The 17382-nt window shown below is 45.1% G+C and overlaps 2 protein-coding genes across 2 annotated transcripts in view; both read left to right on the forward strand.

The window, feature by feature from the left end:
• The window catches only part of NHERF1 (NHERF family PDZ scaffold protein 1), a 59881-nt gene extending 56252 nt beyond the window's left edge, over positions 1-3629 (forward strand). Inside the window, exon 6 of the mRNA XM_077924169.1 lies at positions 2140-3629. Within this exon, the coding sequence (XP_077780295.1) occupies positions 2140-2319 (180 nt within the window). The 3' untranslated portion in view covers positions 2320-3629. The remainder of the gene's footprint in view (positions 1-2139) is intronic.
• A 10008-nt stretch (positions 3630-13637) lies between these two features.
• LOC114592840 (polycystin-1-like) overlaps positions 13638-17382 on the forward strand; it is a 78374-nt gene continuing 74629 nt past the window's right edge. The window contains exons 1-2 of the mRNA XM_077924175.1: positions 13638-15464; positions 16727-16798. Of these exons, the coding sequence (XP_077780301.1) occupies positions 14962-15464; positions 16727-16798 (575 nt within the window). The 5' untranslated portion in view covers positions 13638-14961. The remainder of the gene's footprint in view (positions 15465-16726; positions 16799-17382) is intronic.

A 17382-nucleotide genomic window follows, 5' to 3' on the forward strand; every position in this document is an offset into this window, starting at 1 on the left:
TACTTCATATTGTTCAATGTTCTGTATAGATTATATAAAGAGTTTATATTGACATCGTATTGTTGCATTTGGTCATCATGTTGCCTTTGGACGCTACTTATATTTGTTTGCAACACAGGAGTTTAATTGGAAGAAATGTCAGCCTCTCAATTAAAAAAAAAAAAAAAGACACGTTTCTAGTCAAAGATGTTGAATTCTGATGGCTTCCTTTATAGAAACAGATGTCCTGCTGGCCATTTGCAAAGAACCCAAAGGGAGGGACATACTGCTGCTAATTCCAGGCAAACTAGACTTCGTATGAACACACAAAAGGCTGGTGGGTCAATAGAGTTATGCACAAGGGCCTGCGTTGCAAGCCAGGCTGTGCTGGTGGTCTCTTAGAAAAGTGGCAGCTGGAGACAGTGCCATTGCAGCATACATGAGGCCAGTGTATGGAGAGGGGAGGGAAAGGAAGGAGGAGCAGGGACTGATCCTGCAAAATGAACCCTGTTCATGTTAATGGGTCCGGAGACACCCTGCCTTGTTTGCTGTTGTGCAATGTTGCAGCCTCAAGTGTCGGGTTTGTGTAGGAGGGCTCTCTGTCAACAGCCGCCCGCTTCATCACTCCTCTGTTAGTTCTGTTACTGTGTGAGGCCTGTGGTTTTTAATGTTAGGGTTTTAATATGGGGCAATTTGGTGAAGGGCGGTCTTCAAGCAAAGGGGTAAAAGGAGAAAACAAACTAAACACTGTCCTCAGCATTCATAGGAATCAAAGTAGATCCAGTCAAAAGTTTTGCATACACAACACAAAACACACACACACACACACACACACACACACACACACACACACACACAAGTTCCATTTAGTAATTTCAATGAGATTTAGGCATACCAAACTGCAGAGTTAAATGCAAATCCCATTGGTTTCTGTTAGGAGCTTGTGTTGTGTTGCTCTGTCTGTTGTGCAGCATAGAATCTGGGACAGGGGAGCCTTCTCTATCCAAGCAGTGCTCAGGTAACATGTGCGGGAAGGATCAGAAGAGAAGGCAAGGCCTCTAGCAGAACTTTTCTAATCACCTTTGTTGGGTGTACATCCAGTTCTTGCCCTATCTAGCCCAACAGTCTGTGAAAACACAAGCTTTAATTGCAACATAATGAACATAATTTAATACAGAACAAATGATCGACGCTGAATTACATCAGTCCCTTCTCTGGAACAGTTCTGTGGCCTTCTCTCCCTGAGAATTCTTGTGTGACGCTGAGCATAACTCTCCACGCAATCATCTACATTGGGCTTATATATCCTGTGACTTTTGTGAACTACATGTTTCACTGAGCGCTTAGAAGGACACCTGCAGGCCCTTAACTGGAGCAGCGGGTTAGAGGTTTTCTGGAACTTTTGCTAGATCTAGGTCAAGTGAGAGAGCCAGGGTGTGTGTGGAAATCGACATCACTGGACAAGATTTCCTCATTGGTGACTGGAGCAGAATATGCATGGCTGGTCCACTTTTAATTCTGCCAGGCAACCAAGTGTAAATTATTGGACCTACTTATTTCAATTCACACCTTTCATGTTCACCCCCTCCTTACTCTAGCTTTTAACTAGTTGTGGCATGATACTCCTTCTGACTTGGGTGTGTATGTGGGGGGAAACGTGGAGACAGGGGGAGGTGCAGTTGGGATGGATAGGATGCACAGCTTATTATTTCTGTTATTTTGTAGAGATAAAAACTTCGTGAAAAAAAATTAATTTAAAAAACAACACAATTTAATTGTCATTATATTAAATACGTTGTGCCTCCACTGTTGGGAAGCAACATGCCTCTGAATGCCAGTTTCTAGGAATCACAAACTGGGAGGGTGGGTGTTGCACTTAGGTCTTGCTTGTGGCCTTCACAGAGGCATTGGGTTGGCCATTGTGAGAACAGGATGCTGAGCCTTGATGGGCCCCCATTGGCATAATCCAGCCGAGCTCTTTCTAATGCTCTTAATTTAGCAACAACAACAACCCTGTTAGCAACAGTGGTAGGAAACAAGAAACTTGTGTGAAAAGAAACCTTGGCTGCCTTGGCCTTGAGTTGTACATGGAGGCTTAGGTGGGGTCCGCAGCGATTCCTCTTGGCCAACTTATTCTTGCTTTTTCTCTTTGCTGCCCAGTCACCCTTGCAGCTCAACTCTCAAGAGAAGGGAGAGAAGCACAGCTCCGTATCCGACCCAGTTCTTGACTTGGACATCCCGCTGGCCGTGGCCAAGGAGCGAGCTCACCAAAAACGCACCAGCAAAAGGGCGCCGCAGATGGACTGGAGCAAGAAAAACGAACTCTTCAGCAACCTGTGAAGTATCCCATCCCGCAAGCCGGGAGGAGGGGCAAGGCCCAGCCAACCTGACCAGCTTTTTCTCCTGCCCCTCCATTTTTTCCCCTTGGAGGAGGGGTTTTTTCCCCCCACCCACCCACTCCCCTCTTCCCCTCTCTTTGCCAGGGGAACAGGGGCAGGATCTTACACTGTCCTCTGTAATCTGAAGAAAAACAAAATGGCATCATGACTACTCCTGCACAATTCTGGAGAAGCAATTCTATTTTTTAAAAAAGAGAATGACGAGACACTTTTATACACTGTCTATAAATAGCTGAGTAAGTTCCATGTGAGTTTGTGGTGAGGGTTTCTGTGAGCCTGAAACTAATGTGGTGTCCATATTGAGCCCATGGAGGGGGTGGAGGGAGAGCGTACTGTGGCCTGTTAGGTCTGAGGAGAAACATGCTGATCTTTTGTTCTCTCCCCACCCCACCCCCCAATTCAATTAGATTTTTTGTGGGAAACACATGTTCAGAATAAGGTTTTTGAGGTTGCCAGGGTTGGGGATTGAGGAGAAAAACTTGTGGTGCTTAGCCCTTCCTAAATTCAAAGTGGTATCTGAAACCAGCCACCTAAAACCAATAGCCCCATGTAGGTTCTCATCGCAGAGATACCCTGTTGGATGCTGACTTGAGCCTTTCATTAAATTTGAGTGCTTAAAACCCTAATTTTGACTTCCAGCAGCCATTGGGTGGGGGTTGTGAGCACACGTCCTCTCCTCTTCACAAGGAACCGTTTTCCTTTGACTGGAATGTCTGTCCCTGACACTCCATTTTTATTTTTATTTTTAAAAAGAATTTTCTTTAAAGCAATCAATGGTAAAATTATCTATGGGGCAAGACCCATGAACTTGTTGCACCACTTCCTGTATGTATTTCAAAGCTTTCTGATGGTAAGACGGAACCCTTGGAAACTGCTCTGACTGGAATCCTGCGGGGGGTGGTGTGGTTCTTGTTTTGGCTGAGAGGGGGGAATCTTCTGGTCTATTACAGCAACTGAAAGCAGCCAGGAAATAATATCCTGTCTTCAACTCTCATTCCTGGAGATGGAGCCAATCAGGGTTTTTTTTAAATGATAATGCTTAATTAACAGTTTATATATAAACTGTTTCATTTTCTGGAATGTTTTCTAATTATAGCTCTCTTTCTCCTCTGTCTGTTGTGTATGTTATGGAAATTATTCCTCCTCTACGGATGTGTTTTGTTCTTGTTTTCCTTGATTGTTTGTTATGAAAAATGCAAGAGAAGAAAAAAAAAAGAACCCTGTTTACCAGAAGGGGAAAAGTCACCTTGATTTTGTTTGTGTGCGTGTGCTTATTTTACGTTTAAATCTTTGTAAAGTTCCAGAGCCTTGTGGGATAGCTCAGCACAGCATGTGAGCGGTCAACCCCTCCTGGCCTTCCAGCCTCGCTCTCAATTCATTACCAGGAGCTGGTTCATGTCAACAGGATGAACTCCAGTACAATAATGCCACCACCCAAGCCTCCAGCAGAATCTTTCTTGGTTCAACTTACATATTCACGATGACCATTTGTGCAGGTCAGGGTGGAGATGAGAGTGGGGATGTTTCTGGGGGTGAGTTGGAACCTATACCAATCTCCAAGCCCAGCAATCACAATCGGCACCACCATTCTTATTTCAGTTTATATCCTGCCCTTCCTAAGAAGCTTGTTTTGCAACACTTTTTCCTCCCCTGGGGGAAGGCATGCACAGTTTCGCTGTTGCAACAGCCATGCATTTCAGGCCGAAGCCATATTGTTAGGGTGGCCATTAGGAAAAGCCTTGGCAAGGAAATGCACCGGGGGGGGGGGGCTGCCTTACCCACCCAATCCCGTGCCACCCATTTTTCTCATGTGCTCACTGGGGCATGGAGTTGTTTTGTCCAGAGGGGGATTTGCATTTGCGGGATTGCCAACTGTTTTAAAAGCAGTGGGTTTCTTGAGAGCTGCATTGAATCTTTTACACTGCTGCTCCTTTGTTGCTGTACAGAGAAGAACCAGCAGCTTCTGTAGAACTTGACCAGCTTTCTTTTTATAATAACAATAACAACAAATTTGTGCAAAGAGAACCAAGTGGGCTGTAAAATGCCGTGCATTGAGCTCAAGAGCAGCTGTTACCCAGGAAAATCAGGCTCAAGCTGGTCTCTGACCGTAATAATAAATTATAATAATAATAATAAGAAACTCAGGGTTCTTCCACACTTCCTTTTGTGCTGCATTTTTAGGAAACAGGACTGGGTTTTCCGTGTGTGTGTGTGTCCCTGTGTTTTACCACTGAATCAGAGCAACTGGCAATTCCAAAAGGCTGCCTAATCGGCAGAACTGGCAGGTAAGTTCGTACAGTTGCAAAGAGTGCACAGTAGGTTAGAGACCATAAAGCAAATTTGCCAAGAGGCCACTTGTGAGTTGCTGAAAGCATCAACATGTTCTTCTGCTCTGGTGACCGAATGGCTAATTCTGTGCTATGCATGGCTAATAAATGACTGAAAATATAAAATAAAAGCACCAACCAAGCAATTCTCATTGGCACCTTTAAAAAAGGGGAGGGGGAAGGGACAATTTGTAGAATACTTTTAACAGCTTGGATGTTTTAGAAAATAAATTACTCCAGGCCATATAGGTGCGAGTTTTATAAAATTGCTAGTGTGTGTGTGTGTGTGTGTGTGTGTGTGTGTGTGTGTGTGTGTTCGTTCCCCTCCCCTCCAAAGTATCACTGCAGGTTCCTGATTGTGAACAGCAATTTCTCTCTGCCACTGTCTAACCCTGATTCAAGTGTGTCATCTCACTTTATTGGCCGAGGGAGCCGGCGTACAGCTTCCGGGTCATGTGGCAAGCATGACTAAGCCGCTTCTGGCGAACCAGAGCAGCGCACAGAAACGCTGTTTACCTTCCCGCCAGAGTGGTACCTATTTATCTACTTTCACTTTGACGTGCTTTTGAACTGCTAGGTTAGCAGGAGCAGGAACCGAGGAACAGGAGCTCACCCCGTCGCTGGGATTCAAACCGCCAGCCTTCTGATCGGCAAGTCCTAGGCTCTGTGGTTTAACCCACAGCGCCACCTGCGTCCCTTAGGTCTGTTCCTTAGCAGAATTCAAAATGCTAGTGCTACTTTCACATCAACTTGCCTCTTTAAGATCTTCCTGAGGCCCATTTTCCAATTCCTCCATCCCCTGCAAGTGGTGACAGACTTTTTGGTGGTGGCCACTTGTGTTTTTTACCTTCAAGGGGATTTTCATTCTGTAATGGTGTCCTTCAGATGTTTTGAGCTACACCGTGGCTGTGCTGGCTGGGGTTGATGGGAAGTTTTAGTCCAAAAGACTAAAAACTACTCCAAGAGGTTCCTATCCTCACTCCCAGCTGAGAGCCACAGGTTGGGAGAGTCCTTTAGTAAGCTGAAAGGTTCGAATATCTCTGCAGAAGGTGGAAGCAAACCCATACACTTCAACTGGTCCAGATGAGAACGCTTCTGACTGGCTAGCCTTTCCCTGATGTAGAAGCACAAGGAAGCTCCCTTGTACCAAGGCAGGTTCAATCCCTGTACGGTACAACTGCACTTTTGCAGAGAGTTGGACTACATGATCCTCAAGGTCCTTTCCAACGCTACGATTCTATTCAGGGAACGGCCATAGCAAAGTGGTAGAGCATCAGTTTTTCCTGAAGAAAGTCCTGGGTTCAATTCCTGGCATCTCCCAAGTAGACTGGGGGGGGGGGGGGATCCAGTCAGAAAGCCATGGAGTGCTGCTGCCAGACCAGTGCCAGATGGACCAATGGTCAGCTTTCTATATGTACCATAGGTCCACCTAGCTCATAACGACAAAACAGAATAATCTTACCCTTTCCGCCTTTGATTTTGTAGACGAAATTTATACGCGATGCAGAATAATTGCTTGAGAATGCTAATCCCAGGGCGATTAGCTTCAGCCACAAAAACAGCAGGGGCTGGAGGGGGGCCCAGTCAGCCCTTCCATGGGTTAATAATGTCTGTGGATTATTAAAGTGCTGTAATCCCCATGGTTAGGAAAGGGGAGGGAGGTTGGCTATATCAGCTCTATAATCTCTCCCTGACTGGGAAGGCTCCCCAGAGAACTCTTCCCGTAAGCTCCACTGATCGTTCTAGTGCGTTCCCCCTGCAGCACGGAGAGAGTCTTAGCGTGGGATGCTTGCTCCTAAAGACAATATGAGAGGCATCCGTTACAAGCTGTCACAACTCCATTGGCGTCACAAGATGCTCTGTAGGCACCTCCCTGCAAAATGCCCCATCTAGGAATGTGGATGCCCCACTGAACAATGATGGCTGGCCAACTGGCTGATAATAGATAAATGCAACTCTTCTTTGCAAAAGGGCTGAGAGATCTGGCATCTATTGAGAGTACACTATAGGTGGGTGGAGAGGCAGTAGGTACCGTACATTCTTCTAAATAAATAACTAAAGTTTGACAGTTCTCTTTGGGGCCATAACAAATGTGACGACAATCACATAATTCGTTATTGTGGTGAATAAGTTATTACGATTAACAATATAATTTTAATGATTATAAGCAATGAATAATTAGTAATTGTATCATTTTAAAATAAATAAATAGCATCAGTGTGCATATTTGAATCCATATCATTTATATTTTATTAAGGTGATTTCAGTTAAATAAGAGTGATACAGAAAAAAAGGAAAGTGAGAGGGAGAAAAACAACAAGGATACTTATAAAAGAGAAAATATACCAAAAAGAGCAATATATGATACAGTATTCCTATACATTCCTGTATAAAGTGGTATAGTGTTATTGTCCTAGTGCTTATGTAAATGTTAATAGCCTGCTACATTTTGTATAAACTCATTCCAAATGTTACCGTATTTATCCATACAGAGTCTGTGCCCGTAAACAGTTCATAAACTGCCAGTGATGTCATATCACAAGTCCATTGATTGAAGGGTATCATATCTTTATTTTTCCAATTCCTCAATAGCAATCTCTCGGCCACCATTAGGGCACGGAAAATCCATTTCCATTGTCCCGTTGATCATTTCCATATTTGAATCCATATCATGAGTGCAGCAGGGAAGAGTGGGTTTAACAGTTTCCCCCCTAACATCCGCGGCCCCAATCTGGGTTTTCTGTCTCCCCCGCCCCCACATTACCACTATTTTGATCAGGAGAAAAGCTCTACGTAGAGAGTAGCCAAATGCCCTTGTTCCAGAAACAGATGATCTCTATTTGTAGATGCCCATCAGGGTTTTGTATACATTGGGGCTGAAAATGCATTTTTGCCAGATTAAGCACAGCAAGACAGATGGCTTTCAATGGGTGCGAATAAACCGTAGGATAATAAGCACAAAGATCATTGATGGATTTGACTGGACAAGAGTACACACAGAGTGCGCCCAACAAAGCCTACATTCCTGTGCATGCTCTACCTACAGTGAAGACAGTGGAACTTCTTTTTGAGTAATGGAATGTGCATAGGATTGTCCCAGAAGCCGCATAACTTGCAGCAGGGAAAACCTATAAGGGTCATGTTCCTCAGACGATGCAGTCTGTTCAATCTTATGGATAGGTTTTGTGGAATTTCAATCTGCAAGTGCAATGCATCGGTTTGTTTTGGCGTGGACCAAACCATTTGTATTCTTGCTGTTTTGATCTAGAGAGGTGGTGTCTCTTAATTGCATCTGTAGTCTTGTTAACCACTCTCGCCCAACAATAAAATTGGACTGGCTGGCTGGCTGACATTTAGTGGGGGAGCTGGGCAGTCCTGAGGGATGTTTTATTGATAAGTAGACAGGGTAACTCTGGGTGGTGGTCCACAAAGTTTTACTCAGAGTAGACCTACTGAAATTAATGCACCCAACTTAGGGCTCATTCTGCTTTTTGCCCCCTGCTTTCTAGGCTTTAAAGCACAGTGTCCGAGTGATGTTTTTCTTTTTACCCAGCGCTGTCCCCACAAAAACTTGCTCCTTAACACTGAATCAGAACAAATGGCAATTCAGCATTGTTCCATGAAGAAATCCTACTCACATATTGTCACCAAGTGACAGTCCACTAGCCACAGAGTGACCAACAGGGTTTCCACAGAAGATCTTAAGTCTTGGCTTGGTCTCTGTGCTCTGGAAGTAGGTCTTCTAGGTACTTTGTTTTGCTGGTCCCATACTGTGGAGCACTCTCCCAGCAGAAATGAAACGGGCATCCTTGCTTTTGACTTTCAGGCATCTCTTTGAGACTTTTTTGTGTGCCCCCAGGACTTTGCAGCTGCTTTCATATTTTTTAAAAATAAATTAGTCATTAATCATGGCATTATTTGCCCTCCCCTTGCCTTAAAGTAGCACCTCCTGGGAGCTGGAACACACATCTTGCTCCACGGCTGCCACCTTGTGGCACGTGCTTGGCACAAGTGTCTATAACATATTTATAAAGGCCTCTTTGATACTATGCACTGAAAGCAGTATTGTACCACTTTAAACCATTGTGGCTCCCTGCAAAGAATTCTGGGAATTGTAGTTTGTTAAGGGTGCTGAGAGTTGTTAGGAAACCCTTTTTTTTCCTGCACAGAGCTGAAACAAACAATCCCACTTCCTGGGGAAACTCTACTTCTCAAGATTCTTTTGGGGGAAGCCATCTCTTGACTGGCATTTTGGCAAATGCAAGTAGATGTGGAGAAGGAGAAGGAGAAGAAGAAGAGGAGTTTGGATTTGATATCCTGCTTTATCACTACCTGAAGGAGTCTCAAAGTGGCTAACATTCTCCTTTCCCTTCCTCCCCCACAACAAACACTCTGTGAGGTGAGTGAGGCTAAGAGACCTCAAAGAAGTGTGACTAGCCCAAGGTCACCCAGCAGCTGCATGTGGAGGAGCGAGGAAGCGAACCCGGTTCACCAGATTACGAGTCCATTGCTCCTTACCACTACACCACACCGGCTCTCAGGAGTAAGGATGCTTTGGTGGTTCCCAAATCTACTGGTTGCAGGAACATAACAGATGGGCTTTCCGGGCCACTAACTGTGGGACCTGGGTATAACAGCAGGGTTGGGGTTGGTTTTTTTTGGGGGGGGATTCACTTCTGGATCAGGAGATGGCATCAACAACTAAAGAATCAAGCCCAACTAAAGAATCATAGCAAGAAAAATTGATGGACTATGCAGAACTGGCAAAACTGACATACAAGCCACGGGACAAGGACAACTGTGACTTTAAAGATGAATGGGAACCCTTTACAAAGTATCTGAAGATGCAACCAAGCAAACTGGACTCCTTGGCTGGCTTTGAATAAACATTCACAAACTATTTATTGATAATCAGCTAAATAGTTTGAAGATCTATACAACTGTGTAACATGCAGAAAACAGCATTTTTAGAGAAATCAAAGACTGGAACTGAGGGAAGTCGGGGGTGGGGGTGGGTGGTTTCTGTGGGGGGAGGGGGAGGGAGGGAGGAAAAATGGGGGGGAATAAGGATGATATGTTTCTGGATAATATGTTTTGTTTTAATTTTGAATTAAAAAGTTATTTTTTTTTAAAGGAGATGGCATCAACAAGTAAGCCTATTCAGCCTGGTACAAACAGATCGCTCCCTACTACCTCTACAAACCTGTTTCTTACCTGGATTTGTAGCCATTTGGGGTTGCTGTTTACCCAATTAAAGATCTGTTTCTGCAGTTTGCTGCTGCTTTAGTTTAGTGAGCCAGGGCAAGCCCAGTTTAGTGGGGATGTTCTGAGTCTTCGGTTAGCAAGCATCTCACTCCAGGGAGCTCACAGGACTCTGTAAGCAGGAGAGGGTGCGCAGGGGTGAGAGCATCAACTGTCCAGGGCCATTTTCCTATTCCTGAGGATCACTGTGACGGAAAGTGCCAAGTAGACCGGAGGTTGGTTGGTGGTGCAGTGCCGTGGAATTCCACCAGAGTGATAGGCTTACAAAGTACTGGGCCGGAGCCTCGTTCTGATTGATTGGCTGTGGGTACAGTTAGCCAGAAGGGGGTGGAGACAAGCACTTTGTGAGGGAAAAAGAAAAGGCAGCTGAGAGTTTTTGGTTCTTGGGGTTCAAGAGGGATAAGAGTATAGCTTCTGAGCTGTGTGTGTGTAATTCGCCCTGAGGAAATATCTACAGCCAGGGAAAGAAGTTCTGATCTTAGAGTGATAGTGCCTTTTAATAGTATACAGACAAGTGAGAATTGGGGAGCTGAATTTGAGGCAGGAGAAGTGGAGTTGTGAGGGAACAATTTACTTGGGTCTCCATTCAGCCTGAGGGGGGGATAGATTTTCTGGAGAAAATCTTAAGTTGTTTATTTAACATCTTGTTCAGAATTGGAAGCCTGTGACAACCACTGAGTGAGTGAGTGAGTGAGTGAAAACACACACACACAAAACAACAACCACACTTTCTTGAAAGAATTCTATTTCCCAACACAGCGTTCGTTTTACCAATTTTGTTGTAAAATTATTATTTTTTTCCTGCTTAAGTTTCCAAAGTCTCCAAGCACCCGTTTCTTAAAAAGCAAAAATAGCCAGTAAGTAGTAAGAGGAGGCACACCCCAGAGCTTTAACATCATTTCCTTCTGCAACACAACCCATGACTGTAGAAATTCTGTTTTCTATATAAATTTATTTATTTGGTTTTTCAAATTAAGATTTTACAGAAATATATCAAACATAAATAATAAAAACAAGATTCCAAGGAATTTCCTGGACTTCCATCCTCCCCTTTGTCGGTCCTATTATTTCCTTCTACATCTTTTATGATGATCCAGATCTTTTACATCTCCATGGTGTCCAGAATTCACCCTTAAACTACAAGTGATATTCCAATCCTGCTAACAATTTTAACTACTGTAGAAATTCTTGTGTGTATAATGCAAATGTTCTTAGGTCAGCCTGGTCTTTGTGAGGGCAGCAAGTGTCGGGTGCTAGGAAAATGAATTGTTGTGCCTGACACCCCTCAATAAATCCTACATGTGGAAGTATTTTTATGCTATTCATATTTACTTGAGAACAAGTCCCACTGACTCTTAGGTCCACACACACACATTTGCACTGTTAAAGGCTGTGTACACACTCCTGTTTACTCTGCAACCAGTGCAGTCTCACTGCTAGTTTGGGAAGTGGCCACAATCCATAGTTCTCCTGTACCTGTCCTGTTATTTCTTATGAAATACTGCATTTTGATGTGTTTTTCCACAATTTGAGGGGGAAAAACCCACCTTAGCTGTGATTTAAGCAGGCAATGTGCATGTACACAGCCAAAGAGTGGTTGTGAACCATTTGGCTTCATTCACAACTGAGAAAATGGCCCTTCCTAAACCCAGGGATGGGGAACATTTTTGCAGACCAGGGGCCAACTTCTGGGAGCTGCATGCCAACGGGTAGACAAGACCAGAGGCAAAAATGGGTGGAGTAATTAATACAAATTTCACCTTTGTACAGCAGGCTAGTTTGGACACACACACACACACACACACACACACACACACACACACAGAAAACCAACCCCCTCTATATTCCATCAAGGCAAGCGAGAGGCATGATCAGAGTTCAAAGACACATTCTAGCTAGGCAAAAACACTGAAGGAAGTTTGGAGGGCCACATTCCTTGGCCTGAGGCTCCCCATCCCTGCCCTAAACTTCTGTCTTCTGTAGGTAAAAGTAACTTGTTGGCTAAGAGGACGGTGGTGCAACCTTCTGCACACCTGCTGCTTAGATGTAAGGCTCCTTAGATTTCAGGGATACTCTCAGGCCAGCGAGTGCAAGGTCAAATCTCAAACACATCAAGGAATTTTTTTCCGTGCAATGAATCTTTTCAAATTCCCCTGCCTCTTCTCTCTCTGCCAGCTCTGCATGTTGGAAACTGCTTGTCTGCTTGTTAGGGAGGGAAGGGAATATGCTACACTTCATAGAATCATAGAGTTGGAATAGACCACAAGGGCTATCGAGTCCAACCCCCTGCCAAGCAGGAAACACCATCAGAGCACTCCTGACATATGGTTGTCAAGCCTCTGCTTAAAGACCTCCAAAGAAGGAGACTCCACCACACTCCTTGGCAGCAAATTCCACTGTCGAACAGCTCTTACTGTCAGGAAGTTCTTCCTAATGTTTAGGTGGAATCTTCTTTCTTGTCGTTTGGATCCATTGCTCCGTGTCCAGTTCTCTGGAGCAGCAGAAAACAACCTTTCTCCCTCCTCTATATGACATCCTTTTATATATTTGAACATGGCTATCATATCACCCCTTAACCTCCTCTTCTCCAGGCTATACATGCCCAGCTCCCTTAAGCCGTTCCTCATAAGGCATCGTTTCCAGGCCTTTGACCATTTTGGTTGCCCTCCTCTGGACACGTTCCAGTTTGTCAGTGTCCTTCTTGAACTGTGGTGCCCAGAACTGGACACAGTACTCCAGGTGAGGTCTGACCAGAGCAGAATACAGTGGCACTATTACTTCCCTTGATCTAGATGCTATACTCCTATTGATGCAGCCCAGAATTGCATTGGCTTTTTTAGCTGCCGCATCACACTGTTGGCTCATGTCAAGTTTGTGGTCAACCAAGACTCCTAGATCCTTTTCACATGTACTGCTCTCAAGCCAGGTGTCACCCATCTTGTATTTGTGCCTCTCATTTTTTTTGCCCAAGTGCAATACTTTACATTTCTCCCTGTTAAAGTTCATCTTGTTTGTTTTGGCCCAGTTCTCTAATCTGTCAAGGTCGTTTTGAAGTGTGATCCTGTCCTCTGGGGTGTTAGCCACCCCTCCCAGTTTGGTGTCATCTGCAAATTTGATCAGGATGCCCTTGAGTCCATCATCCAAGTCGTTGATAAAGATGTTGAATAAGACCGGGCCCAAGACAGAACCCTGTGGCACCCCACTAGTCACTCTTCTCCAGGATGAAGAGGAACCATTGATGAGCACCCTTTGGGTTCGGTCAGTCAGCCAGTTACAAATCCACTGAGTGGTAGCATAGTCAAGACCGCATTTTACCAGCTTCTTTCCAAGAATATCATGGGGCACCTTGTCGAATGCCTTGCTGAAATCAAGGTGGGCTACATCCACTGCGTTCCCTTCATCTACCAGGCTTGTAATTCTGTCAAAAAACGAGATCAGGTTAGTCTGACATGACTTATTTTTCAGAAATCCATGCTGACTATTGGTGATCACAGCATTCCTTTCTAGGTGCTCACAGACTTGGAAGCTCTCGCTGGCTGATCTGAAAGTAGCTGGACAAAGCGTGTAGGAGTTTCTGAGAGGCCCCTGCTGTGTGTGGGGGTGTGTGTGGATAAAGAGAGGGAGAGCTGATGGAAAGAAAGCAGCCTGCAGTTGTGCGAGGAAAGGCTTTTGGCTCATCGTCATCCACTGCACAGCTCCAACCAAAGCCGGCATATCAGGAACAACCTCCTACAGGACTTGCTGACCTTCCCTGGGAATTGTTGCAAGTCCCGAAGCAGCCAGGCCATCTCCACTATGTAGCCAAGCCAAGTCTAGATGGAGGATTCAAAGTGTGCTTTTAATTCTTGGAAGGCTCTTTTCTTTTAAACTAGAGCACCAGGACAACGCATCAAAGGAATGCAATATAATTTATGGGCTTAACTGCAGGATGGCAATAGTGCTGCCATGTCAACTGAGGACAACGGATGACAGCGGCTGGGGAAGGGAGGTGATGAGGAAGAAAAAGGATTTATAAGGTATAACTTGGTGGGTGTGAGCATCTGTGCAAAGCAGGATTCCCTTAATCTAAACTCCCGAGCTGATGAAAAGTCAACAAACAGCATTAGAAGTTGTCTTCCCCCCTTTGTGGGGGAGATAACAATTTCTCCGCATTTTTTCGAAGTAAATGGAGCAGTCAAGCTGGATCACAGCTTCCTCTCTTGTTGCTTTTGTGAGCTGAACAGGGTCAACAGGCTGGAAGGCAGTCTCAGCTAATTCACTTTGTGCATATGTGTGACATACCGTTTGCCACATTAGTCCTTCATGGTGGCGCTTCCTTGTTGGATGGCAGTGACATGGCATGCCAGGTGGTGATAAGACTCTTTGCAAGGAGTGTGCAACTTGTGGCACTGCTGAACGTATGCCAACACAGCCATCGTTTTTGTAGATGAGAAGAAGCCAAATGGGTCTGGATATGATGAAGTGGCTATTCCGAGGCACCTGCCATGCTTTGGGCACAACTTGGTCATATTTATAGTAAACTCGTTGCGACTTGCTTGACTTCCTCCTCTGCCTCTTATCTCCTGCTTCTCTTAAAAATGATTTGAAGCAGAGAGTGAGATTAAACACATTTGTGCAGTGGAGGGCTGTAGAAAATCCACCTGGCAGAAATTTGAAAAGAGCAAAGTAGCAAAGTACATTTGTGGTCAACAGGAAGGTAAAAATTACTGTAAATCTAATAGCTTTCTCTACATGGATTTCCCAAGAAATCAAATTACAGCAAAGTGATCCTTTGTTTGATTTCCTCCTTCTGCTTAGTTAACTCAGTGCCATCCAATATATCGCCCTACCTGAGAAACAGGGCAGGGAACTAGAGAAACCATTGGTTTGAGGAAGCAAGGCTTTTTGTTTGCATTGCGAATTAAGCCAGAAATACTTTGGAAATAGTAGCTTGGCAGCAGTGGGGCAGATCTGAAAAACGCTGTTTGGTTTTGTGCTGTTTGGTTTTGCTTACCATGGGTTTGCACTGCTTCACCACACTAAATAAGCTCTGGCCTTCCAAAGAAACAGTAGCCAGTAGGCCGCCTGACCACAGGGCTATCTTCTGCCATTCCAGTGCCCTCCTCTGTGTGGCCCTACTGCTTTGCAGTCTCTGCACAGGTGAAATGTCAACATTTCCAGGGGACAGTCCTGCACCATCATCATCAGCAGCGGAAACAGGAGCTAAGGCGAAGCCACTCAAGCAGTGGAGCTCTGCTAAATGCAAGGTAGTAGATCCTTGGAAAGGCCGAAGCCAGGGGCTGAGGGAAAAGGAAAGGCACCAGGTTTCAGAGGGCCTTGGAGGAATGAAGAGGGCGACCTTGTTGATCAGAGCCAGATGCCAACAGGAGAAGGAAGGGGCCCTGGCAGTCCTGTGTCCAGCAAAGTGTGCCTGCACAGTCACAGCGGTGAACTGCTCTCATCTTGGGTTGCTGGAAATCCCAACAGAAGATCCCTGCTCACTGAACAAAACAGTCCTGTAAGTAAGCTGCTGGGGTGTTTTTGCTCAGCGATATCCAGTGTGTATTGCGGGGCGGGAGTCAGAGGGATGCTTTAGAGATTGTAGTAGATGCTCCTTTCCCTGCAAGCCTGTGATGACTCACAGGGAGGGAGGTGAAGCATGTTCACTGGTGCTGAGTGGTGCCGTCTCATGGGAGGAAGCATTGCGAGAATGTTTGGGTCAGATGGAGCTGACCCTAGGAGCTTGCCAAAGAATGCTCGCTCCTCTGACTGCACATGTTGGCTCCTGACCCCTTGGCTCAAGGCACAGAGCCCTCAGGGAAAGAGACCGGGAAGAAAACAGCCATCGTTATTTTTTCGAGGCAAATTACCACCGAGCAACCACCCTTGAAAGGGTGTACAAAGCGCCAATGTCTACCTCACAAGGGAATCCCACATCCTCTCATTTGTAGGTCTGTAATCACATGTACAGGGCCAGAATCAAAGTCAAAGGAGGTTATCTGTACAGTTGTGATGATCTGGGATGCTGTGTGATTTACAGTTTGGGCTACCAGCACAATCACTTCCACACAGCATTTTATAATATAATAATAATTTATTATTTATACCCCGCCCATCTGGCTGAGTTTCCCCAGCCATTCTGGGCAGCTCCCAATCAAGTGTTAAAAACAATACAGCATTAAATATTAAAAACTCCCTACACAGGGCTGCCTTCAGCTGCTTATTTCCTTGACATCTGATGGGAGGGCATTCCACAGGGCAGGCAACACTGCCGAGAAGGCCCTCTGTCTGGTTCCCTGTAACCTCACTTCCCGCAATGAGGGAACTGCCAGAAGGCCCTGGGCGCTGGATCTCAGTGTCCTGGCTGAATGATGGGGGTGGAGATGATCCTTCAGGTGTACAGGACTGAGGCCTGGTTTAAAGTTCTCTTAAGGCAGGACTATGTATTGACATTGTGGGGCTTGTTTCACATGCCCATGTTGCTTCCGCGAATTCCACTTTGTCCTGCCTAGCCTCCTACCTTTTATATGATACTAATAAGATGATTCTCATACATCTGCATGGCTGACAGTCTCCCTTCATCATATCTAAGGGAACACCTGGGGCTCATATTATGTTAAGAATAGGAAGGAATGCCTCAGCAGTAGGGAGCCAGTTTGCACTGTGAACTGATCACCATGGAGAACAATGTGGCATGGTACTGTATTGAACCAAACTGCTGTTTGCCAGACATGGCTTGTGAGATGCTGTTAACAAATGTCACTCTTGTTTTGAATGCAGTGATCTTTCACATAACCGCCTGAGTATAGTCCGAAGAGAGGAGCTTGCTGGGTACCCCAACATCCAAACATTGTAAGTGAATTCCTGCACAAAACTCCTCCAGCATAGTGCTGCAAATCACTTGCCACGCCATCCCTATTTGTGAAATCCCAAGATTACTGTCCCCATTCCAACTGTGTGAATATGGGGATTATAAATACCCAAGAAATGTCAATATGCACCAAAAAAACCACTTTCCTTTTCAGCTTCTATAATCCAGGGTGCCTAGGCTGTTGCTTTCCAGATGTTGTTGGATTATCATCCCTGAACATCGGTCACACTGGCTGAGGCTCAGGGAAACAGCTGGTGGGGAGATTGGCTCAGCGCAGGTGCTGGTTCATTCACACTATGCCAACCTCCCCACTGCCTCACCCCTTCCCACTGGGAGCTCCTGCTGGGGCTGATAGAAGTCCAGTAATACCTGGAGGGCTACAGGTTCCACACACCTACTTATAATAATAAAGTCCAAACTGTAGAGTTTGAAATGAACTTGGTAGGTTTGCAATCATAGAAATGATTTTCCAATTTAGTCTTAATTACAAAATCTGGCGGCTAACAGAATGTCTAAATTCTGGTTGTTAGTAGTTTGTTAAGGGTTGCTGGGAATTGTAACTCTG

Source organism: Podarcis muralis, chromosome 2 (genome assembly GCF_964188315.1).
Source record: "Podarcis muralis chromosome 2, rPodMur119.hap1.1, whole genome shotgun sequence".
Classification (NCBI taxonomy): domain Eukaryota; kingdom Metazoa; phylum Chordata; class Lepidosauria; order Squamata; family Lacertidae; genus Podarcis; species Podarcis muralis.